Source organism: Marmota monax, unplaced genomic scaffold (assembly GCF_021218885.2).
Source record: "Marmota monax isolate L192 unplaced genomic scaffold, Marmota_monax_Labrador192_F-V1.1 WCK01_AAM20220418_F8-fsc00048, whole genome shotgun sequence".
NCBI classification, from domain to species: Eukaryota; Metazoa; Chordata; class Mammalia; order Rodentia; family Sciuridae; genus Marmota; species Marmota monax.
The window spans coordinates 899937-925335 of NW_026694895.1; the positions used below are offsets into that span (position 1 = coordinate 899937).

The 25399-nt window shown below is 40.6% G+C and overlaps 1 protein-coding gene across 5 annotated transcripts in view; it reads left to right on the forward strand.

Annotated features, from left to right (window-relative positions):
* Acvr1 (activin A receptor type 1) overlaps nucleotides 1–25399 on the forward strand; it is a 130644-nt gene that overhangs the window by 99682 nt on the left and 5563 nt on the right. For all 5 annotated transcript variants that reach the window (XM_046426883.2, XM_046426881.2, XM_046426882.1 and 2 more), the window contains 3 exons: nucleotides 1661–1807; nucleotides 6754–7029; nucleotides 18368–18565. In XM_046426883.2, coding sequence (XP_046282839.1) covers nucleotides 1661–1807; nucleotides 6754–7029; nucleotides 18368–18565 — 621 coding nt within the window. The remainder of the gene's footprint in view (nucleotides 1–1660; nucleotides 1808–6753; nucleotides 7030–18367; nucleotides 18566–25399) is intronic.

Genomic DNA, 25399 nt, shown 5'->3' on the forward strand with positions numbered 1-25399 from the left:
TTTTATAGGGGCCTTCTGCGTGTGATTGCTTTTTCAAAAAACATTTGACAAAAGCATTTGAAATTCATTGAAATTGATTTCTATTTTAATTTTATCTACCCTTTTTTCTTGTGGAGGAGAAAAAAATGAAGGATTTGAAGTGACTTTATGTCCACAATTCTTTGGGCTGTTTTTCTTTCCTTCCTAATGAAAGAATGCAGGTAAAGGGCAAATAAAAATACAAAATGGAACTGTAGACAGGAAAAGATTAGCATATCATTTTTCTGGCTTCTGATTTTGTAGCATCTTTGCTCCAGCCCTGGTCTTAAGTTACAAGTGCTGAGCAATTGCTGTGATTTGATGAATAGAATTCTGTATTAAACAGTGTCTGTTTAATACAGAATTCTATTAATTAGACCCAACAGTGGCCCACAGTGAGCACCTATTGGCCTCTTTTAACTTTATTTTGGATTAATCATTGGGGTTTCATGGGAACATTGGTTCCTCGGGAGTCTAGATTTAGTGGTTTTGAAGATATTTCAGGGGTGTTGCTTAGACAGACCTGGGCTGTCTCCATATTTGAGTTCTTCCTCAATGGTTTAATTTTCTAGCCAGGGACTATATTCCTGCACTGCAGGTGGTTCTGTAGCTGCTTATTACAACCCTGTGATCCCAGCCACCACTTGCCTGGGCAGAAATCCCCACTCCCCTGTAAGTTGTATCTCCTGCCTCTTTGTTGCCCAGGCTAATTATACCTTGTGTTGATGCCCATAGTACTGAGGTAATTACCTCCTCCCAACCTCCCTGATCACCCCTACCTGTAATTAAAGAGAATGTGAACATGTCCTTGACAACTGACACATATATATAGCTTTGGCAGGAGGGGACTATAGACTAGACAGGTCAGACCCCAACTAATGTCACTGTGTTTTTAAAAATGTATTCTCCAAGTGGTCTTTTCATGCAGGGGTTGTCTAATAAACAAATACCCATGACCAATGTCAGAAATCAAAACGGTTGTGGGATTATGTGTTTAAGATTGCAAATCCTCTTTAGAAACATATCCTCCACCAAGAAAGCCTGTAGGGATGGTGGTTGTGAGGTTGACGATCTCCTATGTACCTTGTGTTTTGTTATCTTTGTTTCTAATCCGCAGAACACACATCTTAAATTTAATATTCTTTTTTGTGAAAAAATGCATACATAAATTCAGATTTGTATGCTTAGTAAATGCCTACGGTGATTCCGTAAGAAGGAGCCATCATGGAAGCTATTAAATTCAGCTACACACATCTTTTTTTGGCTTTTAGCACAACATTGAAATCTAATAATCCATACCATGATCTAGATTTTAAGAACTTGCATATGTTTTTGAAAGTCATATGCATTTTATGCCTTTCAGTAGAGGAATTTAAATTTAAACGTTGTAATTAATAGCAAAGTGTACAATGCAGATACAGATGACAGCTTATTATCACTTTGGGTAGGGCAGATTCCATCCACCTTTTATATATCTTCACAGGCAAAAGGTTGTGGTATTGATATTCCCAAATTGAGTTTCCATGGCAAGTAATGGGAAGGATTGAATTGCAGACACTAGGTTCACAGGTGTGTTCTTAGGAGTCAGGCTGGCTGCCTCTCCTGGGTCACCCTCCAGCGACTCCTCTTTTCTTTTCCGCAGGGAAAGGCAGGTATGGTGAGGTGTGGAGGGGCAGTTGGCAAGGGGAAAATGTTGCCGTGAAGATCTTTTCCTCCCGTGATGAGAAGTCGTGGTTCAGGGAAACAGAATTGTACAACACTGTGATGCTGAGGCATGAAAATATTTTAGGTAAGTACAAGGATGCCCCTCAGTTAATTGTGTCTTAGGAGAGGGAACTGGCGACATTTGCCCTCTCTCTTTTGCTGAATGTGAATTTGAGAGTCTGTCTTGAAAAGTAGAATAGGGAGCCTCAGCATTTATATACTGTTTAGTTTTCTTTTAACGCCAATTTCTTGTATAAATCTGCAAATAAGTTAGGTTGTAAGATTCTCTGGATGATGAAAAGGAAATCCGTTATTGCTCATTCTTATTCCTACATCTGCAGATCGTTATTTAAACAACAAAAATTTGCCCTGTATTGTTCACTTCAAGGCTTCATGGGTTGTTCTACTTACCCCACCCTTTTTGAATATTTATTAGTTGAATCAAACTAAGAAAGATCTTTGGATTCTTTCCTAGAGATTCACAGCTCCCAGGGACACCATAATTAAATGCACATTCCCTCAAACTAGGCATCATTTTTAAAGACCAGATTTCCAGAGGGATTCAGCATACATTTTAATTTGGAAACTAAAGCTTAGCAACATTTGTGAAATATGTAAAGTGCCCACTGAAATCCTGCAATGGCAGTATAAGGGTGAACCTATTCCTTGGGCCATTGACTTCAGTAACTTTGCAAGATTTCTCTTAATGTGTTTACACTAACATGGAGGGCGAATGCTACCTGCTTCTTTAACCTGATAGCATAGTGTCAGCTGCTTCGTGGCTATTGGATTAGCTCTGACGCATAGGAAGACCATGGCCAGAATGTATTTCTGTTCTACTACTATTAATTAGTATTTAAATCCGAATTAAGTGTCACAGACAGTGGTTTGATGGTTGTTCAAAGCTTCGGTGCAGCCGTGATGTTTCTTCTCAGAAACATCTCAGTTTCTGCTATCGATTTCTCCCCTTCCCTTCCCTCTGGGGCCCTCATCATCACCTAATCCTCCCCAGTGCTATTGTTGCTGTCAGCTACCAATTTCCAGCCCCTCACACCACACTGAATTGTCTTCCCCCGAGGAGCAGAGATAATTCTGCTCAAAGTGTCTTTGACGGTTCCCAAACTGCCTACAACATTTATGACTTCTGGCCCAGCCTTCAAGACTCCCTATTTTGGGCCTCCTTGTGGTCTCTTAAGCATTAACTACCAATATGTCCACATTCTGCTGCCACCAATAGATGCCATTCCTTGGGATTGCCATGAACACTGAGGTCTCTTTGTCCCTGTGCATGTGTTTTGATCACCCACTGTCCCCTTCCCATCCTACAGTCACCTCTTCCTCCATTAAAACTTCTCAGTTCCCTTCCAGTTTCTCCCAGGAGAATTGCTTGTGCTTTGTGCACAGCTTCATGTTGTACTCTGCTCTATTTTTACACACTGCCATGTGTTACCGTTAGATGTCTGTGTGTAACCACAGTAATGACGACAATAAGAACACTATCAAAAATAGTGAGGGGTAGTTACTATGCAGTAACCATTGATCTAAGTGCTTCATGTGCATATTCTCACGTAACCTTCTCTACAACCATAAGAGGGTAGTTTTTTCTTATTTTTCCGGTTTTAATTTACGAAGCAGCTGATGTACAGGGAGGTTGAATAGGGGAGCTGGGAATCACACTGGGCAACCTAACTCTGTCTTGCAGTTTTGTATCCTGCACTGGTCTGCTAGACAGTCAGATAGCAGTGGAGTTGCTTTCTAGAGTCTAGAGTCAGGGTATGAGATGAAAATTTGTCTACAGTCAAAATAACCTTTGAATGTCCTGTTTCTCTCTGTGCCACTAGAACAAATTGAGTTAGTTGTGTTAAAAGCCATCTCATACAAAAATATTTCTCTCAAATAGTAGAATTATTCTTCACAATCAGGTACACATACCCTTAAGAAGCTCGTGAGGTCTGAGACTTGTTGAAGGAAGGGCACATTCACATATCCCCACTGACAGAGCTCACAGACTCATTGTGCAAAATATGCCATATATTGTTGTAATCTGCAAATGGTCTCATAACCATGCACTCTAGTTAAATTGCCTATGATACACACCATTGTACTCTGTGGACAAGTATCGTTTGCATGGCTTTTGCCTTCACACCTAGAGCTAAACACAGTACCTTGCACATAGCAGAATATATTTATTAAATTGGATTTAATCACAAGGAAAATTTGAAAGGTACCTTTACAGTATGATTCAAATATAAGAAGTTAGATTCCCTTAGTGTTATCACATAGGGGAAAACATTATCTAATTCTTATTACCTAATGATCTGTGGAAATTCTGAATTCATAAGATCTTTCTACCTTTATTATAATCACAGCCATATGGATTGTGTAGTCTTTCTAATTAAGAAAGATCATAAAAACAGATAGCCTTTGTACAGACTTTTTTTTTTTTTTTTTTTTTTTTGTTGGAGACAGGATCTGGCTGTGTTTCAGGCAGGCCTAGAACTCCTGGATTCAAGTGATCCTCCTGCCCCTGCCCCAGCTTCCTGACTAGCTGGGAATACAGGTGCATGGTACCACACCTGGCTTACATGCTGTGTTTGAATATAAGATCATGATCCCTCCCACCCATAAGTCCCCCAAAATATATAACTAAATTCTATCTATGTATATTTCTATGTATCTATGTATCTGTCTGTACATGTAAAACTCTGGGCCCTCAGTTTTTATTCCCTTAGCCAAACCTATAAAATAACATTTTTCAAATGGACTGGTTTGAATTTCAACTCTTTCTTCTGTTATGTCTAGTGTGGCACTTAACATGTAAGTGACCACAGGAACACTGTGTCACATGATAGCAGCAATAGTCGTCTGGGAGTTTGGGAGACTGGCTTCTACTCTGGACACTGTTAGAGGCCCACTGTTTTATTTGGGATCAAAGTTGTATCTTTCTGAGCATTCTTTTCCTCAATACTAAAACTATAGAAGTTGCTTAATATGAGAATTCACTCCAAAGTCTTGTGTTTAGACCTTTTAAAAAACATGTTATAAAATATACATAGCATAAAACTTGCCACTTTACCATTCGAAGTATGCAGTGGCACTGAGTTCATCTATCTTGTGCAGCCATCTCCACCTTCCCACTCCAGAGCTGTCTTGTGCTCAGAAAAGGCACTGCCTGACTGTTCCACCAGTCCCAGTTTCTTAAAACTGATGCAAGGAAAGGAAACTACTTGTTCAAAAAAAATATTAAATTACAAAAGCTGCTATTATGGCTTTGACTGAACTCTGGGCTGTTTTAAAATGTATTACTGGCCAGCCATTCTTAAATGCTTCCTGTGTGTGAGACATCAGGTCAAGCATTTTACATACAGTGTTGCTTTTATTCTAACAGTTACCCCTGGACATATGTTGCCATTACCCTCATCTTACGAATGAGGAAGCTGGAGGAGACTCTATGTGACTTGGGCAAGGTCACCCAGTTTGGGATGGTGGGGCTGACCTGTGAGCCAGTCCTGCAGCTTTGGGCACAGCCCTCTCTGGCTCTGCTCTGGGTGGTGGCCTTACATCTTGGCTGTCACAGCTGCCCAGTACCTGGTTCCCATGAGTGGTGCCAGTGAGAGGCTCACAAGGGGCACTGGTCACCTTACTTAAGACTGAGTTTTATTTTTAGCTCTTGAAAAGGCTGGGAGGATGACATTGAGTGTGAAGTAAGAGGCCCTAATTACTTTGTCCCCTGGTTCGGAACACATCCAGTGCCTATGCCAGAGTTCCAACCTCTAGCCCCTGCTCAACCTCCACTAACAATAGAGTGCTTTGACTCAAAACACAAATAGCCCACCAAAGTGCCCCAGCATTGTGAAACAAATGGAGTTATATAATCCACACTTGAGAGAGAAATAGTTTTTAAAAAGTCTCCTTATTTAAAAAGTCATTTTTCCTGAAGGTTCAGAACATAATTAATGAGGTGACAGAATCCTTCTTTTTAGACCAAGGGTGGTGAGGGAAAGTAAGGGAATCAAAAGTTTGATTTTCATTTATTTAATCAGAGGCTACTTTTCCTTGGGGAAAGAAATCAGCAGAGGCCACACAGATATGCAATAGCAATTCTTTAAAGTGCTGATGGTTTTTTTTTTCTTTCTGTTTTTGTTTTTTGGTTTGGGGTATTTCTTTGGGGGAAAGTTATTGAAGATTAAAAGTTCTTTTAGTAGGCTCCAAAGTTTCCTCAAAATTTCAGTGTCTGTTCACAATTGTCAGAGTCTCACTTCCCTTTGAGAGCAGTTCAGATATCACTTTCTGATGGAAGCCTTTTGTAACATCTCAATACCTACTCTGGGCTTGTGTTGCCCTTTGTAGAGTATATATTATAATACATTTCAAATATTGTAGGTTTTTTTTCCTTTTTATGTGTCTTTTCTAGCCAACAAATATTGTCAACATCATGTTTCTGTGTGACTGAAAAAAGAGCCTCAAATTTTTCAATATTTCTTATCGGTTCCTTCTTTATTTGATGAATAAAGTCAATCATATAGCAAATTCATTCCTTTATTTTACAGTTGAGCAGATAAAGGTCAAAGAACCCACAGGAGTTGCCCATTATTATGCAGAAATCACAGGCAGGCAGGACTAGCATATAGGTATCCAGGTTCTGGATTTTGTGGGTTTTTTTTTTTTTTTTTCCAGGATGCTTGATGAATGATCTGTGCTTGGAATATCAACATTATGAAGAATTTGGCACTATTATTATGCATGAACACAAAGTAACCTTTCTGAATCTTAATACAACATAAAGATATTTTCTAAAGGATCACTTACAATGGAAACTAATATGAAAATTTCCAATTAATTAGTGCCCCTTTAAGGAATAAATGCTATTGTTTTCTCTGTTGCTGGGTCTGTTAACCTCTCATGGCAATTGCTATTTACTTGTTTTTGTTGCAGGTGATTTCTACTGTGTAAGTCACTGTGTCTGGTTATGAAGAGTTACAGTGTGGAATGCTCACATGTCTAATTTAATTTTGTTTTTACTCTCTCCAGGTTTTATTGCTTCAGACATGACATCAAGACACTCCAGTACCCAGTTGTGGTTGATCACGCACTACCATGAAATGGGGTCATTGTATGACTATCTTCAGCTCACTACTCTGGATACAGTTAGCTGCCTTCGAATAGTGCTGTCCATAGCTAGTGGTCTTGCACATTTGCACATAGAGATATTTGGGACCCAAGGGAAGCCAGCCATTGCCCATCGAGATTTAAAGAGTAAAAACATCCTGGTGAAGAAGAATGGACAGTGTTGCATAGCAGATTTGGGTAAATTAAAAAAAAAACAAACATTTTTTAATTACCATTTTTACTTCTGTTTTCTCCAGTGTCTAGCCAGGTTGCTCTTCTTTTCTGAGACACCTCAGGAAAGTCACCTTAGACTCAGCCAGTCACTGTCCCATTTTCAAAGGCAACTAACAATGTCACGTAACGATTTTGCAAACTTTCACATGAAATAGGTGCACAGTGAAATACTCTGTGGAATGAGTAGGTCTTAAAGATGTTTTCTAAAATCATTCTTCTATAACTAAGACAAAATTATCAATTTGAGAAAGAGCAAAGTAGTTCATTTTGTTCTACTACAGTATCTAATTTTCATGGTGTTAGGGTAATTCTCAGTGTAGTTTTTTTTTAATATTTTGTAGTTATAGATGGACAAAATGCCTTTATTTTATTTATTTATTTTTATGTAGTGCTAAGGATCAAACCCAGTGCCTCCATGTGCTAGGCAAGTGCTCTGCCACTGAGCTAAAGCCCCAGCTCTCAGTGTAGTTTTTAACTGCACTATTAAGAAGATTATTTCCATGTACCATGGCATTTCATATAAAACTGTATTCATCCTAAATGCCTAAAATATTGACTGAATAATTTTGCTAATAAGAACTGAGTTATAATATTGGTTATTTATTTCAGTGGACTATTGAGAGTCCTTATGTTACTTGATTAAAAAATGGTTTATCACATTATTGCAGTTATTGTTAAGACTGATAAAGGTTTAGGCAAAATTAGCTTTAATTATAACAAAATAAGGCTTATTATTATTTTGTTGTCTGTTTTTAAACACAAGGGATATGACACATTAGGAAAATTTACTTCCTTTGAATCCCTTGAAATTCTTCTCTTTCATGTTTAGAAATTATTTTACAATAAGTACATGACCCTGAGGCTTTTTGCAGGCAGTTTTGTTGTTGTGTAGAAGATGCTTATGGCTTGTGTTATATCTCTCGGTGCAGGGCAATTTGGGTTTAAATTCTGACTTTCTCTTTTATTTACCCTGTGTTTTTGCATGAGTCTGTGCAAGCAGTGTTAGCCCAAGGGCTGTACTTCTGCCCCATTCTGTACTTCTGCACCATTTGAAACTTTGATCATTGCAATGTATGTGTATTACTCATAAAACTAAAAAAACAATTAGGCCTACCACACAGGATTCTGATAAGGCTGAGAAATTATCATCAATGCCTGGCAAAGGATTCAAATGGTTGCTACTGTTATAATCTAGTGGCCTCAGGGGGATGGATAAATTGAGCTCTTGACTTTAGGATGTGAGACTTGTAAGGAAAAGAGTGGGGGGCATTTTGTAATAAGTTCTTCAGCTACAGTTGGTTTTGATCTGCAGCCTTCTAATTAGATACATCAGGTGATTTAAAAATCTGCACTAAGATGTTAGTATTCAGGGGATTGATAATGTAGTATGGGAAACGGCTCTTATAAGACCATAATCTGTATATAATTTTTTACATTATATTCAGAAATTAAGGCTCACTCATTAGAAATAGTTCTATTTTTTTTTTTTTTTTTTTTAATTTTTTATTGTTGGTTGTTCAAAACATTACAAATTTCTTGACATATCATATTCCACACTTTGATTCTAGTGGGTTATGAACTCCCACCTTCACCCCATACACAGATTGCAGATTCACATCAGTTACACATCCATTGATTTACAAATTGCCATACTAGTGTCTGTTGTGCTCCGCTGCCTTTCCCATCATCCACCCTCCCCCCTCCCCACCTCTCCCCTCCCCTCCCCTCCTCTCTCTCTACCCCCTCCACTGTATAACCCTGAGGGTCTCCTTCCATTACCGTGCAATTTACCTTCTCTCTCCCTTTCCCTCCCACCTCTCATCCCTGTTAAATGTTAATCTTCTTCTCCTGTTCTTCGTCCCTACTCTGTTCTTAGTTACTTTCCTTATATCAAAGAAGACATTTGGCATTTGTTTTTTAGGGATTGGCTAGCTTCACTTAGCATAATCTGCTCTAATGCCATCCATTTCCCTGTAAATTCTATGATTTTGTCATTTTTTAATGCAGAGTAATACTCCATTGTGTATAAATGCCACATTTTTTTTATCCATTCGTCTATTGAAGGGCATCTAGATTGGTTCCACAGTCTTGCTATTGTGAACTGTGCTGCTATGAACATCGATGTAGCAGTGTCCCTGTAGCATGCTCTTTTTAGGTCTTTAGGGAATAGACCAAGAAGGGGAATAGCTGGGTCAAATGGTGGCTCCATTCCCAGCTTTCCAAGAAATCTCCATACTGCTTTCCAAATTGTCTGCACCAATCTGCAGTCCCACCAGCAATGTACAAGTGTACCCTTTTCCCCACATCCTCGCCAGCACTTGTTGTTGTTTGACTTCATAATGGCTGCCAATCTTACTGGAGTGAGATGGTATCTTAGGGTGGTTTTGATTTGCATTTCTCTGACAGCTAGAGATGTTGAGCATTTTTTCATGTACTTGTTGATTGACTGTATGTCCTCCTCTGTGAAGTGTCTGTTCAGGTCCTTGGCCCATTTGTTGATTGGGTTGTTTGTTCTCTTATTGTCTAATTTTTTGAGTTCTTTGTATACTCTGGATATTAGGGCTCTATCTGAAGTGTGAGGAGTAAAGATTTGTTCCCAGGATGTAGGCTCCCTATTTACCTCTCTTATTGTTTCTTTTGCTGAGAAAAAACTTCTTAGTTTGAGTAAGTCCCATTTGTTGATTCTAGTTATTAACTTTTGTGCTATGGGTGTCCTATTGAGGAATTTGGAGCCCGACCCCACCGACTGTAGATCGTAGCCAACTTTTTCTTCTATCAGACGGCGCGTCTCTGATTTGATATCAAGTTCCTTGATCCATTTTGAATTCACTTTTGTGCATGGCGAGAGAAAGGGATTCAGTTTCATTTTGTTGCATATGGATTTCCAGTTTTCCCAGCACCATTTGTTGAAGATGCTATCCTTCCTCCATTGCATGCTTTTAGCCCCTTTATCAAATATAAGATAGTTGTAGTTTTGTGGATTGGTTTCTGTGTCCTCTATTCTGTACCATTGGTCCACACGCCTGTTTTGGTACCAGTACCATGCTGTTTTTGTTACTATTGCTCTGTAGTATAGTTTGAAGTCTGGTATCGCTATACCGCCTGATTCACACTTCTTGCTTAGCATTGTTTTTGCTATTCTGGGTCTTTTATTTTTCCATATGAATTTCATGATTGCTTTCTCTATTTCTACAAGAAATGCCATTGGGATTTTGATTGGCATTGCATTAAACCTATAGAGAACTTTTGGTAATATCGCCATTTTGATGATGTTAGTTCTGCCTATCCATGAACAGGGTATATTTTTCCATCTTCTAAGATCTTCTTCTATTTCTCTCTTTAGGGTTCTGTAGTTTTCATTGTATAAGTCTTTCACCTCTTTTGTTAGGTTGATTCCCAAGTATTTTATTTTTTTTGAAGATATTTTGAATGGAGTGGTTGTCCTCATTTCCATTTCAGAGGATTTGTCGCTGATATACAGGAATGCCTTTGATTTATGCGTGTTGATTTTAAATCCTGCCACTTTGCTGAATTCATTTATTAGCTCTAATAGTTTCTTTGTAGAGCCTTTTGGGTCTGCTAGATATAGAATCATATCATCTGCAAATAGTGATAATTTAATTTCTTCTTTTCCTATTTTTATGCCTTTAATTTCTTTCGTCTGTCTAATTGCTCTGGCCAGTGTTTCGAGAACTATGTTGAAGAGAAGTGGAGAGAGAGGGCATCCCTGTCTTGTTCCAGATTTTAGAGGGAATGCCTTCAGTTTTTCTCCATTCAGAATAATGCTAGCCTGAGGCTTAGCATAGATTGCTTTTACAATATTGAGGTATGTTCCTGTTATCCCTAGTTTTTCTAGAGTTTTGAACATAAAGGGATGCTGTACTTTGTCAAATGCTTTTTCCGCATCTATCGAGATGATCATATGGTTCTTATTTTTAAGTCTATTGATGTGGTGAATAACATTTATTGATTTCCGTATATTGAACCAGCCTTGCATCCCAGGGATGAATCCTACTTGATCATGGTGTACAATTTTTTTGATATGTTTTTGTATCCGATTCGCCAGAATTTTATTGAGGATTTTTGCATCTAGGTTCATTAGAGATATTGGTCTGTAGTTTTCTTTCTTTGAAGTGTCTTTGTCTGGTTTAGGTATCAGGGTGATGTTGGCCTCATAGAATGAATTTGGAAGTTCTCCCTCCTTTTCTATTTCCTGAAGTAGCTTGAAAAGTATTGGTATTAGTTCTTCTTTAAAGGTTTTGTAAAATTCTGCTGTATACCCATCGGGACCTGGGCTTTTCTTAGTTGGTAGTCTTTTGATGGTTTCTTCTATCTCCTCAATTGATATTGGTCTGTTTAGGTTTTCTATATCCTCCTGACTCAATCTGGGCAGATCATATGACTTAAGAAATTTATCTATGCCTTCACTATCTTCTAATTTATTGGAGTATAAGGATTCAAAATAGTTTTTGATTATCTTCTGTATTTCTGAAGTGTCTGTTGTGATATTGCCTTTTTCATCCCGTATGCTAGTAATTTGAGTTCTCTCTCTTCTTCTCTTCACTAGCATCGCTAAGGGTCTGTCGATTTTGTTTATTTTTTCAAAGAACCAACTTTTAGTTTTGTCAATTTTTTCAATTGTTTCTTTTGTTTCGATTTCATTAATTTCAGCTCTGATTTTAATTATTTCTTGCCTTCTACTTCTTTTGCTGTTGTTTTGCTCTTCTTTTTCAAGGATTTTGAGATGAAGTATGAGATCATTTATTTGTTGGTTTTTTCTTTTTTTAAGGAATGAACTCCAAGCAATGAATTTTCCTCTTAGAACTGCTTTCAATGTGTCCCATAGATTCCGATATGTTGTGTCTGTGTTTTCATTTATCTCTAAGAATTTTTTAATTTCCTCCTTGATGTCTTCTATAACCCATTGATCATTCAGTAACCTATTGTTCATTCTCCAATTGATGTATGCTTTTTCCTTCCTTCTTTTATCGTTGATTTTCAGTTTCATTCCATTATGATCAGATAAGATGCATGGTAATATCTCTACTCCTTTATATTGTCTAAGAGTTGCCCTGTGACATAATATATGATCTATTTTTGAGAAGGATCCATGTGCTGCTGAGAAAAAAGTGTAACTGCTTGATGTTGGGTGGTATACTCTATATATGTCAATTAGGTCTAGGTTATTAATAGTGTTATTGAGTTCTATAGTTTCCTTATTCAACTTTTGTTTGGAAGATCTGTCCAGTGGCGAGAGAGGTGTGTTGAAGTCTCCCATGATTATGGTGTGGTGGTCTATTAGACTCTTGAACTTGAGAAGAGTTTGTTTGACGAACATAGCTGCACCATTGTTTGGGGCATAAATATTTATGATTGTTATGTCTTGTTGGTGTATGGTTCCCTTAAGCAGTATGTAGTGTCCCTCTTTATCTCTTTTGATTAACTTTGGCTTGAAATCTATTTTATTTGATATGAGTATGGACACGCCTGCTTGTTTCCGAAGTCCATATGAGTGATATGATTTTTCCCAACCTTTCACCTTCAGCCTATGTATGTCTTTTCCTATCAAATGCGTCTCCTGTAGGCAGCATATTGTTGGGTCTTGTTTTGTGATCCATTCTACTAGCCTGTGTCTCTTAATTGGTGAGTTTAAGCCATTAACATTTAGGGTTATTATTGAGATATGGGTTGTTCTTGCAGCCATATTTGTTTATTTCTGTTACTAAACATTGTTTGTTTTCCTCTTTGATTGTTCCCCCCCCCCTTTACTGTCCTACCTCCCACTGTTGGTTTTCATTGTTATTTTCCATTTCCTCTTCCTGTAATACTTTGGCTAGGATGTTTTGAAGAGATGGTTTTCTAGCTGCGAATTCTTTAAACTTTTGTTTATCGTGGAAGGTTTTAATTTCATTCTCCATCCTGAAGCTTAATTTCGCTGGATACACAATTCTTGGTTGGAACCCATTATCTTTCAGTGTTTGAAATATGTTATTCCAGGATCTTCTAGCTTTCAGAGTCTGTGTTGAAAGATCAGCTGTTATCCTGATTGGCTTGCCCCTAAATGTAATCTGCTTCCTTTCTCTTGTAGCTTTTAAAATTCTCTCCTTATTCTGTATGTTGGGCATCTTCATTATAATGTGTCTAGGTGTGGGTCTCTTATGATTTTGCACATTCGGCGTCCTGTAGGCTTCTAGGATTTGGGATTCTGTCTCATTCTTCAAGTCTGGGAAGTTTTCTTGTATTATTTCATTGAATAGACTGCTCATTCCTTTGGTTTGGAGCTCTGTACCTTCCTGTATCCCAATGACTCTTAAGTTTGGTCTCTTAATGTTATCCCATATTTCTTGGATGTTCTGCTCATGGTTTCTTAACAGTCTTGCTGAGCTGTCTATGTTCTTTTCCAGTTGAAATACTTTGTCTTCATTGTCTGATGTTCTATCTTCTAAGTGCTCTACTCTGTTGGTAGTATTCTCCATTGAGTTTTTAAGTTGGTTTATTGCTTCCTGCATTTCTAGGATTTCTGATTGCTTGTTTTTTATAACCTCTATCTCCCTGTATAGTTGATCCTTTGCTTCCTGGATTTGTTTGCGTAATTCGTTGTCGAAGTGATCTTTCATTGTCTGATTTTGCTGTTTAATGTCTTCCTTGATACTCCAGATCATCTGAAGCATGTATATCCTGAATTCTTTATCTGACATTCCATCTGCTGCAGCTGTTACCTCTTCTAAAGTTGCGTTGACCTGCATTGCTTGTGGTCCTTTCTTTCCTTGTCTTTTCATACTGCTTGCGTATCTTTCCTGCAGGTGCGGGCGGCGGCTCTGCTCTCTCCTTATTCCAATTGGGGTGTCGTGGCTACCACGCCGGCAGGTCACTGGGCCTGTTCTGGGAGCTGGTGGCGGCTCTGTTCTGCCCCTACTCCAATTGGGGTGACGTGTCTGTCGTACCAGCAGGCCACTGGGCCTGTCCCGCTGGTCGGTCGCAGATCTGCCCACCTTTCGGGCACGGGTGGAGGCTCTGCTTTGCCCCTACTCCAATTGGGGTGTCGTGACTACCCCGCCTGCAGGATGCTGGGTCTGTTCCTGGCAAGGGAGGCGACTCTGCTCTGTCACTACTCCAATTAGGGTGGTGTTTGTACCCCGCCGGCAGGCTTCTGGGCCTGATCCGCCGGTCTGTTGTAGGTCTGCCTACCTTGAAGGCGCGGGCGGCGGATCTGCCCTGCCCCTCCTACCCCGCCTGCGGACCCCTGGGCCTGATCTGCAGGTTGATCACTGGTCTGCTCACCCTGCGGGCACGGGTGGCGGTTCCGCTCCACCCCGACTCCAATTGGGGTCACGTGACCACCACACCGGCAGGGCCTGATCCAGGCGTGGGATAAGGATCTGCTCTGCCCCTACTCGAGTTGGGGTGACGTGTGTACCACACTGGCAGGCCACTGGGCCTGACCCGCCAGGCTGTCACAGGTCTGTTTACCTTGCAAGCTCGAAGGGCGGCTCTGCCCTGCCCCTCCTACCACGCCCATGTACTACTGGGTCGTGGGTCTGCCCACCTGGCGGGTGTGGGTGGCGGCTCCGCTCCGCCCCCTCTCCAATTGGGGTCACGCGGTCACCACGCTGGCGAGCCGCTGGGCCTGCTCCGGGGGCTGGCGGCGGCCCGGCTCCTTCCCTCTGGCTCGAGGACAAATTGAGGAGACTCGGGTGACTGAGCCTCACCCCCCTTACCAGGAGACCAACTGCTTATGTCACCGCTGGTATTGATGAAGATCTCTCCTCCACCGCTTTCTGCTGACATCAGATCTCTGCCATGTTGGTATCCTATGCGAATGGCAGCATTTCGTTCCCCTTGCCAGGCAACCCAAGCAATGGGTGAGTCCTGACCTGCCCTCAGCAGGACCCGGACCGAGACACAGTTTCCGCGGGCTCCTAGCCCCGGTCCAGGGAAGTTCCGGGAGCCGGAACTCGGCCGCTCCGTGCTCGGTGTAAGCTCCTATAAGTGTAAGCTCCAAGAAGCAGCCCCCGCGGGCTCAGTTCCGGGAGCCGGAATTCGGCCGCTTAGTGCTTGGTGTATGCTCTGATAGTAGCAGGGTCCAAGAAGCAGCCTCCGCGGGCTCCGCAGCCCTGAGCCAGGGCGGTTCCGGGACGGTTCCGGGAGCCGGAACTCGGCCGCTCTGTGCTCGGTGTAAGCTCCTATAAGTGTAAGCTCCAAGAAGCAGTCCCCGCGGGCTCAGTTCCGGGAGCTGGAATTCGGCTTCTTGGTGCTTCGTGTTTGCTCTGATATTAGCAGGGTCCAAGAAGCAGCCTCCGCAGGCTCCGCAGCCCGGAGCCAGGGCGGTTCCGGGATGGTTCCGGGAGCCGGAACTCGGCCGCCCCGCGCTCCGTGTTCACTCCGATAAGATCAGATTTTAAGAAGCCCCCAGGCGCTGAACCCTAGCAATCTGTCTGCAAGCCGCAGGCGAATTGCAGCCTGAAATTACCTGTTCTATGGCTGAATGAGCTGCGGTCAGTCAAAAACAGGTGTGGTGACGTCAGTTTACCAACATGGTGGCTGCTGGCCTCCTCTGTGGTCTGACCGGTGTGGAGAACCGAGATGGACCGCTTCCTTCCCCGTCTCGAACCCAGAATTCAGCCCTGAGTGCGGTGCTTGCGCGTCTGGCAGAAACTGCAGCGCTGTAACCCTGCGTCTCTATCCCAGCGCGCCTTGCAGACTCTAGCCGCGGGGCGATTTGCTTAATAAGCAGTGTTACCCTCCATGCGACAAACCTCTCGCGTTTGAGTCCCCGTAGCCGATCCTCATGCGATGGAAATCCTTCCTCCAGGTTCCGGCGCACCCCACTATTGCTGGAAATTCCTAACAAGATATCCTTTAGCCGTCCTGACTTGTCATACTCCCACACAGTGAAGCAGCACACGGGGGTAATGCACTCCCCTCGCCGCCATCTTCCCTCCTAGTTCTATTTTTTAAAAAATATTTTTTTTTAGTTGTAGATGAACATAGCACCTCCATTTATTTATTTATTTATTTGATGTGGTGCTGAGGATCAAACCCTGTTCCTCACATGTGCTAGGCAAGCTCTCTACCACTGAGTCACAAACCCAGCCCCTCATTCTATTATTAATACTTATGAGTGGCATTCCATTTATTTATTTTTTTTTGAACTTTTTATTGTAAAAAATTCAAACATATATATATAAAGATTGAGAGAATTGTACAGCGGTCACTTTAAATTCTCAACACCTAAATTGAAATACTTTGGCACACTTGCCTTATCTGTATATGGTCCTGGCTGTGCTGTATTTTTGCTAACCTCTTTGAAAATATGTTGAAGACACCACAACACTTTTCTCCTGATGACCTCAAACACATCCTCTAAAAAATGTCTCAAAAATACATCTCCAATGTAACCAATTCTTGGTAATTTTCTAATATCATTAATATCTATTTTCAAATGTTTCCAGTTCTTTTTCAAATAAGAATTCACACATTGCATGTGTTTGTTTTGTTTCTTTAATGTAAAAATTATTTATTAGTAGGTAACATATTCCCTGTAAAACTTCGCAGTTTAAAATGACACAAATGTATCGTCTCACTCATCCCCTTGAGGGTCAGGAAGCTTGGAATGACTTCTGGCACAGGGTCTTGTGGAGGGTTCAGTCAAGCTGCTGGTCATCTGGGTCGTAGTCATCTGAGAGGCTTGATGAAGGCTAGAAGGTCCAGTTCAGTGATGGCGCACCCACATGACTACAGGCAGCAAGCCCCAGTTCCTTACATGTGGCCCTCCACAGGGCTGCGGAATGTCTTTGTAACATGATGTGAGAGCCATGAGAACAAACCAGGAGGCTTTTATAATTATCTGATGTCTTTTATGTCCTAATTTTAAAGACACAACTCATTACTTTTGCCATATTATCTTTAGTAGTTCAGCCCACACTAATGGGATGAGAAATTTAGGGTCACCTTTTGAAGAGAAAAGTTTCGAAGAACTTGTAGACATATTTTAAAAGCATGCTCAGCGCGGTGGCGCACACCTGTAATCATAGCGGCTCAGGAGGCTGAGGCAGGAGAATCGTGAGTTCAAAGCCAGCCTCAGCAAAAGCGGGGCATTAAGCAATGCAGTGAGAACCTGTCTCTAAATAAAATACAAAACAGGGCTGGGGATGTGACTCAGTGGTTGAATGCCCCTGAATTCAATCCCCAGTACCCCCCCCCCCCCAAAAAAAAAAGGGCTGGGGATGTGGCTCAGTGATAAGCACCCCTGGGTTCAATCCCTGGTACCAAAATAAATAAAAGCACCACAGTTGTATTGCCATGTTTTGTTTAAATTGTATCCTTTTAATCTTCTGATATTTCATCTCTGGTTCTGGGAATGGTGAGGGGCATATATGATTTGGGAAATGTTTACAATGGCCTTAGAATCTTAGAGTTGATTATAAAAATAGGGGAAGAGGGATCCACACTGCTTTAGTAAACATCTTAGCTAATTTTTAAGGATGAGATAACAATATGCTACCTCCCTGGCGTTACATAGAGTCATCGTCCCACACATTCGAAGGCATGAAGTGAAAAGAGAAGGATTCTCAACAGATGGCTGAGGGAATTCCAAGAGATCTTTGGATTGCACAGATTTACAGGGGCATCTTGCTCCATGTTGGCACTTTTCATTATATCAAGTGAATTATTTTCAGTTGGTCTATGTATGCATCAATAAGTAATTCATCCTCAAATAAACCATGTCTGAATCCATCTATCCTCCCCCCCCCCCCCCCCCGCTAGTCAGGAATACCAGGTCTCTCTCATTGACTGAGGAATTCTGAAAAGAGCCCTGTTTTAAGTGTTTCAGGGCCTGTTGCAGTCTGCCCTTTATGTGGTGACAAATTACCTGAAATTCTCAGTCTCACACTGTTTGAAATTTATGTTTGGAGACGAGTGGGAATGGTGGAGGAGCTTGAGAGCTTAATTTACTTGTTAAGCCACTTTGAGGCTCACACTTAACATGGGAGCCTGTTTTCCTATGGACTTCAAACACTGGCCTCATATGGATTGAATGCATGGGTCTGCCATTTGCCCAAAACTTTTTGTCCCTTAGAGGGTCATGTAACTCCACAGTGTTTCTAGTATTAGCCTTCTTTTCTGTTCTCACTCCAAAAGTCACCCCAAGTATTCCAGGGATTATTCTGGATGTAATGCAGCAGTGACCACACATACCACCAGAGGGCACTTTTGACTGGGGTTGGTTTAAAATCCTTTCAAAAGCCTTTCTGTGAGAAAGGAAGTGAGCTAATTTGCACTATTGTCTTCTTCCTTTCAGGCCTGGCAGTCATGCATTCCCAGAGCACCAATCAGCTTGATGTGGGGAACAACCCTCGTGTAGGCACCAAGCGCTACATGGCCCCTGAAGTTCTAGATGAAACCATCCAGGTGGATTGCTTTGATTCTTACAAGAGGGTCGATATTTGGGCCTTTGGACTTGTTTTGTGGGAAGTGGCCAGGCGGATGGTGAGCAATGGTAGGTATCTGATATGATATTGTCCTTGTCCCCCTTCTCTTGACATTGATACTGTTGAAAGGGGAAGTGGGGAGACAGAGGCCTACCTGGTTCCTTGAATCATACTAGTGAAACTCTGGGAGTGTATATCTGACTTGTGGCTGGTAGGTGAACTGACTGCCACAGCATCGTGTTTGAAGCATAAGAGGAAATGACAGCTGAGAAACAGTTTTTCTGGAGGAGACTAATTTCCTTGGGTTGTGTTTGGGTTGGTCCATATTTCATTTCTTCCTATTTGACTTTCTCTTTACCTTCCTTTCCTCTTTGTTCTTCTCATAAGGTAGGTTTAACTTGAGGAGAATGCTCTCAAGTGAGCCTTAGGGTGAATTCTTCTGTTTTAGACATTTTCACTTCTTATGATTGGCTTATTGAGAAAAGGGTTCAGTTTTCACACTTCGAAGCCATTCCTTTCTGAATAATTCCAGTTTCAATTCAGGGAGCCCTCAATAGGTGGCTTATGTTGATCTGTTTATAAGTAGTTTAATGAAATGGTGTTGTTTAGCAGTTAAGGGCACACACAGGTCAACAATGAGTTGACCTGTATCCCTATGGTGAGCTCTGGCTCTTATCTTTTATGTACCCAAATCAATCTCAAATACATATTTAGACTTTAAGGTACTTTGTGCTTGGAAAGGATTAAATCTTTTTAAAAATTGGGCATGCCCCAACAACACACAAAGTTGTGTTTTTTGTAGCACAATCTCTTGAATAAGCTTGATGAACTTCTTCATAACTTCACCACTTGAAGTCTTATTTCACACAGCATGTATCTGAAATTATCCCAGAAAAACAAAAGAAAATGTCATATATTTAGATTTCTTTTAATTTCCAATGACACTTTACATTTTATTCTCCTGTGATCCATTATGATCCTGGATTTAAAGTATTTGAGAAAAAAAAAAATGCATGAAGCCTCTAACATCTATGCTCCATCAACCTTCCATGGATACTTTCTTCTAAGAATTGAGATTTTGGGGGTAATCATCATTTTCATGACTACACAGTCAGACTAGGAGATTATGTGGTGGAAATGGAATTGGGAAATTTAATATAGTTTTAGTGTACAATAATTAAAATTGGCATGCCTTCACGATAGCTTTTTGTGTGATAGCAGAGTGTATCTGCTTTGAACAAACCCTCTGAGAGTACTAAAACAAGTGTTTCAGAGTAAACATACAAGGATCATAACTTGACTACTCTTTTAAAGTATATATATATATATATATATATTTTTTTTATGAAGTCACGAACATTTTCTTGGTAATTCTTTCTCAATTGCTGGGAGCCACTGCCTTGGCAGTTTGTGCCATTGAAGCGCCTTGAGAATTGTTTGCAACAGAGGGATTGTTTTGCTGATTTATAAAGTTCTGAACTTTGCCTGAAATTGCACATCAGCTTCATTTCTCGCCCCACCCCCCAATCATTCTTGAGAACCTTGGAACTGGAAAAAAAAAAAAAAAGTGTGACTCTGAGTAGTTTATCTTACAGAGACTGTAGAGAAGGATTGGTCTCAGAATAAACTGTGTGATGGGGAACTTCCCCAAATGAAGAGGAAGCTGGCATCCCACGGCCAGCACAGTAGCACTTCCAGCTGTGGGCGTGCGGCGCAGAGCCAAGCAGGCTTGCTTGGCAGAGACTTGGGATTCGGCTTTGTAAGAACTCATGTTGCAAACCCGTTCCCTGTGTCATAGGCATAAACCCAAATGGCTTTTAAAGATCAGCTGTGATTAATAGTAGTCAGTTTGAAGTTAGAGTCATCCATTTAAAATTTAGCTCAACAAATGTTAGCTTGCTTGCTAGATCCTGTGTTCAACATTATTTTTGGAAAACACAGTTGTGGATGGTGGAAGAGAGAATGTTTTGGTTGCTTTTGATTTATTGATCTCCTTTTTCGCATCATTTAGCTGCTAGCTATTTCCTAAAACTTTGTGGGTTGAACTTCTGTGATATGGTTTGATTTTTAGGGGGGGGTAAGGGTATCTTATTTCTCATGTAAATCAGCTATTGTCCTTTGGCAATGACTAATTTGATATTTTTCCCTTTTCCTTCTGTGGTCCTTTCTCTTCTAAGAACATTCACGTGGACACCCCCACCCCAACCCCTACCCCCCAGCTACAGATCAGTTTATCTAAACTCAGGCTTAATAGTTTCCCATGTTACTTGAAAACCTACTTTACTAAAATTAGTACTTTAATGACTACTCCCCTAAAATGAAAAGTGAATAGAAAGAAAAACAAGAAAATTTTTGTTTTCAGATTTTATTCACGTTTCTTTGTACTTCTTTGTGCACCCTTTAAATTCAGTTGTAATCATATAAATTCAAATCTATATCATCTTTTTCATTTGTGTGTGTGGTTTTCACATTGTCATACGTCCCTGTACTTGTTTTAAATGCTCACATAATATTTTATTAATTTATCCATTTCCATATTGTTAGAGTACATCCTGTCTCCCCATTTGGGGCCTATAGTAGACATTTCTGTGCACATCACTTTTTCATTTGGAGAATTCATTCCTAATCTGAAAAGAAGCAGATTTAATAGGTCAAAGAGTATGGACATTTTTATGATTTGGAACACATTGCCAAATTGCTTTCCCTTAGAGCAGTTCTAATTTACAATATCCTTCTCACCCCAGGGTGTGATGTACCTGTTTCACTTTCTTACCAGCTTTAGGTACTATCATTAAAGGAATATAGATTTTGAAATTATTGTATATAAAATGTACCTCATTTAAATATGTGAATGTCTTACATTAAGAAGGTTATTATAATTATACATCCTTTGAGTTTCAGAGTCCATTATAAAAATTGATGACCAGATAGTTCTCTTGGAGCAATATGATCCTCAAGTGAACTATGAGCATAAAAATATGTAGTATTTTGTATTTTTATTGGAATTGTACATTTATTTTCTACTAATAATAAACCTCATGCTGTTTCTGTACAGGAAATGAGAGTTAAGTCCATTTTCACATGTGAACATTTCTCAATAGTGTCTTTTGGAATTTACTTGTGGTGTCAGTTTGACACTGAATTTGGAATTGGTAGGAAAGAAAACCGTTTTCTCGCTTCTCCTGTGTGAATATGTGCATGAACTTCAGGTAGGGTTTTGCTTAGATCAGTAGTTTTGAAACTGGAGCGTGCACCACAATCACGTACAGAGCTTGTCGAGATGCACAGTGCTGGGCCCCAGCCCCCAGAACTTTAGTAGATCTAAGGTCAGAAGATTTGATGCCACCATTCCTTTCTGCATATACGCAACTCTGGATATAAAACTTTTTTGAGAAGGCGATGTACCCTTATTGCGCAGGCACATACCAGAAGAAGACAGGACAAATCTGTTTCTCTGGTGTTTGGTGGTTATATGGCTTATCGAGATGGTTTTTTTCTGTCTTCTGTTGCTCTGCGTCTCTGGAGATGTCACTACACACAGGAGACTGCTGGACTGTGCTCTCCAGAGCTGGGCAGTGCTTTTCCTGGGCCCACTGGAGGCAGCAAAAGGGAATCAGTAACACTCTGGCCCCTGAGATCATGCTTTCTGACCCAGTCCCTTTGATTAATTTCAACACTTGAAAAATATAGGTAACATCCACTTAAAAAGGTGATGATGATTAAATGAGGTCACAGAGGTGAAGCACTTAGTGTGTGTGTGTGGCTTAGAGAGAGTGCTTTGGTCCTCATATTTTGGTTACTTTGCAAAATGGCAAGTTTCTAGGAGCTTGCAGACCTCAGACACCCTTTTCTCCTCCTCACTGTGCTAGCACTTGGCCTGGACATGACCTTCGCTTCCCCTTTTCCCTGCCCATGGGAAGCTTCTGTGGAACACTGTTTCACTGGCTTTGATTATTTTGTGATGAAATCCAGCATTCACATGTGTCAAAAACTATTTGGGTCTTAGAGAAAAACCCTGGCTGGCCAAGCTGCACCTCTTCGGGGATGGGGACTAGAAAACTCTTGTTAGAATAAGCTTATGTTTGGCACACTTATTTTGGAAAAACCTCTTCTAATTAATCTTGAGCCTGCCAGGGAACCGCATGTGCTTCTGTTCCTAAGCACAATGGGCTTGTGTATGGAAACCATGACAACTCTCACTTCTTCAGCAAATTAATATCCAACATGTTTCATGACTTTAATTGACTACTTTAGCGTATATTACGGTTTGAACAAATAGCTGAATCATACTAGGGAAATTTTTTTTCACATTCATAGTAATTTCAGTTTTTTTGCTCACTTTTTGTTTTTACCTTTTAGGTAAGCAACTAGGGTCAGGCATATGGAGGTGAGGTGGGAGGAAGGATTTTTTTCCCCCATCAAATTTCTGAATTCCTTGTCCATGATTTAGAGATCCATAATAGAGGTGGGCAATCAGTTGACCTCATTCCAAAATAACCTGAAGGCAGCAGAACTTGATTGGATGCTGTTTACTACCCAGTACTCTCTTCCCGACTGGCTCTTGAGCAGTCCTTCCCCAAGACAAAACTTCAGCATCTTAAACCCCATAAAAGCCCTACCATGCAGTGAATGGCACCTTCTTAGGAGGGATTTATAGCTACCAAATGTCTGGAGCCCGGTGGCACTTCTGTCTCGCTAGGTTTGGGGGTGTGTAAAATCCAACTCAGGAAATGCCAGGCAGCTTTCTTAGGCATTTTTGTCCACCCCTGTGGTAATTCAGTCCATTGCTGCTTAAATATTGTTAGTTAAACCTGACTTCTTAGTAACTGATAAATCATCGACTTTTGCTGTATTGCATCTATGGGAATCTTAGCTATAGAAATTAATTAATTAATTTAAAAATTAATTAGTTTTGTAATTTTAGTATGGGTTCCTGAGGAGGCAGTAAGTTTTGACTTTAGAAAGTATATGGGGGGGATGTGGCTCAAGCGGTAGCGTGCTCGCCTGGCATGCGCAGGATGCTGGGTTCGATCCTCAGCACCACATAAAAATAAAATAAAGATGTTGTGTTCACCAAAAACTAAAAAATAAATATTAAAAAATTCTCTCTCTCTCTCTTTAAAAAAAAAGTATATGGGTTCAGTTCTTAGACCTTTATTTTATTTACTTATTTATATGTGATGCTATCAACAACTAAAAAATATTAAAAAAAAAAAAAAAAGCATGTGTGGTTCCACTGTCCATGAATTGCAGTGGGGGCGCATTCGGACACAGCTGTTACAACCTTAATCTACCTAGCAAGGAGCAGAGCTGCCCTCCCAACTCCAACTCTGCTTTCAGAAAGGGCAACCTGTTGTGGGGCTCCTGGATGTCCCAGATACTGTACTGATTCTCTGACCCCCCTGTCAGTGAATTAGGACCACCAGGTCCAGAACTATGAAGTGTCATCCGCTCTGCCATGACAAGCCTTAGCTATACGTTCACTATTTTTTTTTTTTGTATGCTATGTCATGAAAAATATTTTGACATTTTATATCAGGTGGAATAACACAAATATTGGAGGCACCTCTTTGAGCCCTGTCTCAACAGGAAGAATGCCTTTCTGTAAACTCTGTGTTCCCAGGATTCATTCATACACATGCTACCTTCATGATTTTCCCATACCCATTTGACACCTGTATCACTATTTATGTAATTTTTTCTTTTAAATTGGCTAGTTTCAAAGTTAAATTTGTTTTGAAAGAAAATTAATATCACCACTAGAGTTGGAAAACCAGTGTCACCTGGCATAAAATGGAAGACAGTGATACCATAAATATGCAATTAGTAAGATAAAAAGGTTTTGTCCTTGAACCACATCGAAGTGTCGCACATACCACCCTTAGAGGAAACAACTGTTTTGACTTACCATCTTCCCAGAAAGCAAGTACAAACCATTCTTCTTTTTTCTTTTCAAATTCTACTAATTAAATTCTACTACTAGATTAGTTCTACTAATCTCTGAAGAATTTCAGCCTTTCTGTAGGAATTACCTATGGATAGCAACTCTCTGTATGGATATACTTGTAGCTATAATAAATTGTCATAAATCAATAGATTAAGCCATAACAGTTGAGGTACACATGAAGGTGCCTGAGTATAGGGTGAGCACTGGTTCTTGGGACCCTGGAGTTGTGGAAGTTGTAGGGTCTGCTCAGAAGACAGAGGCATGAACTGAGTCCGAAAAGAGTTGAAGCAGAGCTCAATTGGGCAAGCTTGGGAGGGTGTGAGGTGCAAGTGAGAATGAGAATACAATTAGACTATGATGATAATTGGTGTGTTACACAAGGGGGAAGAGCGATGGAAAGTCCTTATACACCCTTTTAGTGGAACTGCAAGCCATTTTAGTGTGGCTGATGCCCAGGTATGTGAAGGATTGTGGTGGACATGGGCAGTGGTGGGGAATGAACATCCTCCTAGGGGCAATACTGGTGGAATACAGGCAGAGGAGAGACATAATGCACTTAGCCTCAATTTTCTTCTGAAGATCTTGCTGGAGACAGTGGAATATGGAAGGGTAGGATGTGAAACAGAAAGACCTGTGACATGCATCTGTCAAAGGGGAGAAGATGAGTGTTTAGTCCGAGGCCTTGGTAGGCAGGACACGGTGGCATTTCATGTTTTTCAGAGCACATGTGGAGGGTATTCTTGTTTTGCGCATGAGCTTGTGATGTGTAGTTGGAAGGTATTGGAAAACTGACAACTGAGAGTTTACTCAGAGCCATGCTGCATATTAGTGGTAGGGATATTGATTGGTAAAGATAGATTTGCCTCAAAAAAAAAAAAAAAAAAAAAAGCTTTCAATTAAACATATGCCCAAGGAGGAAAAAAAAAGATCGTATAAATTAGCTACACATGCCAAA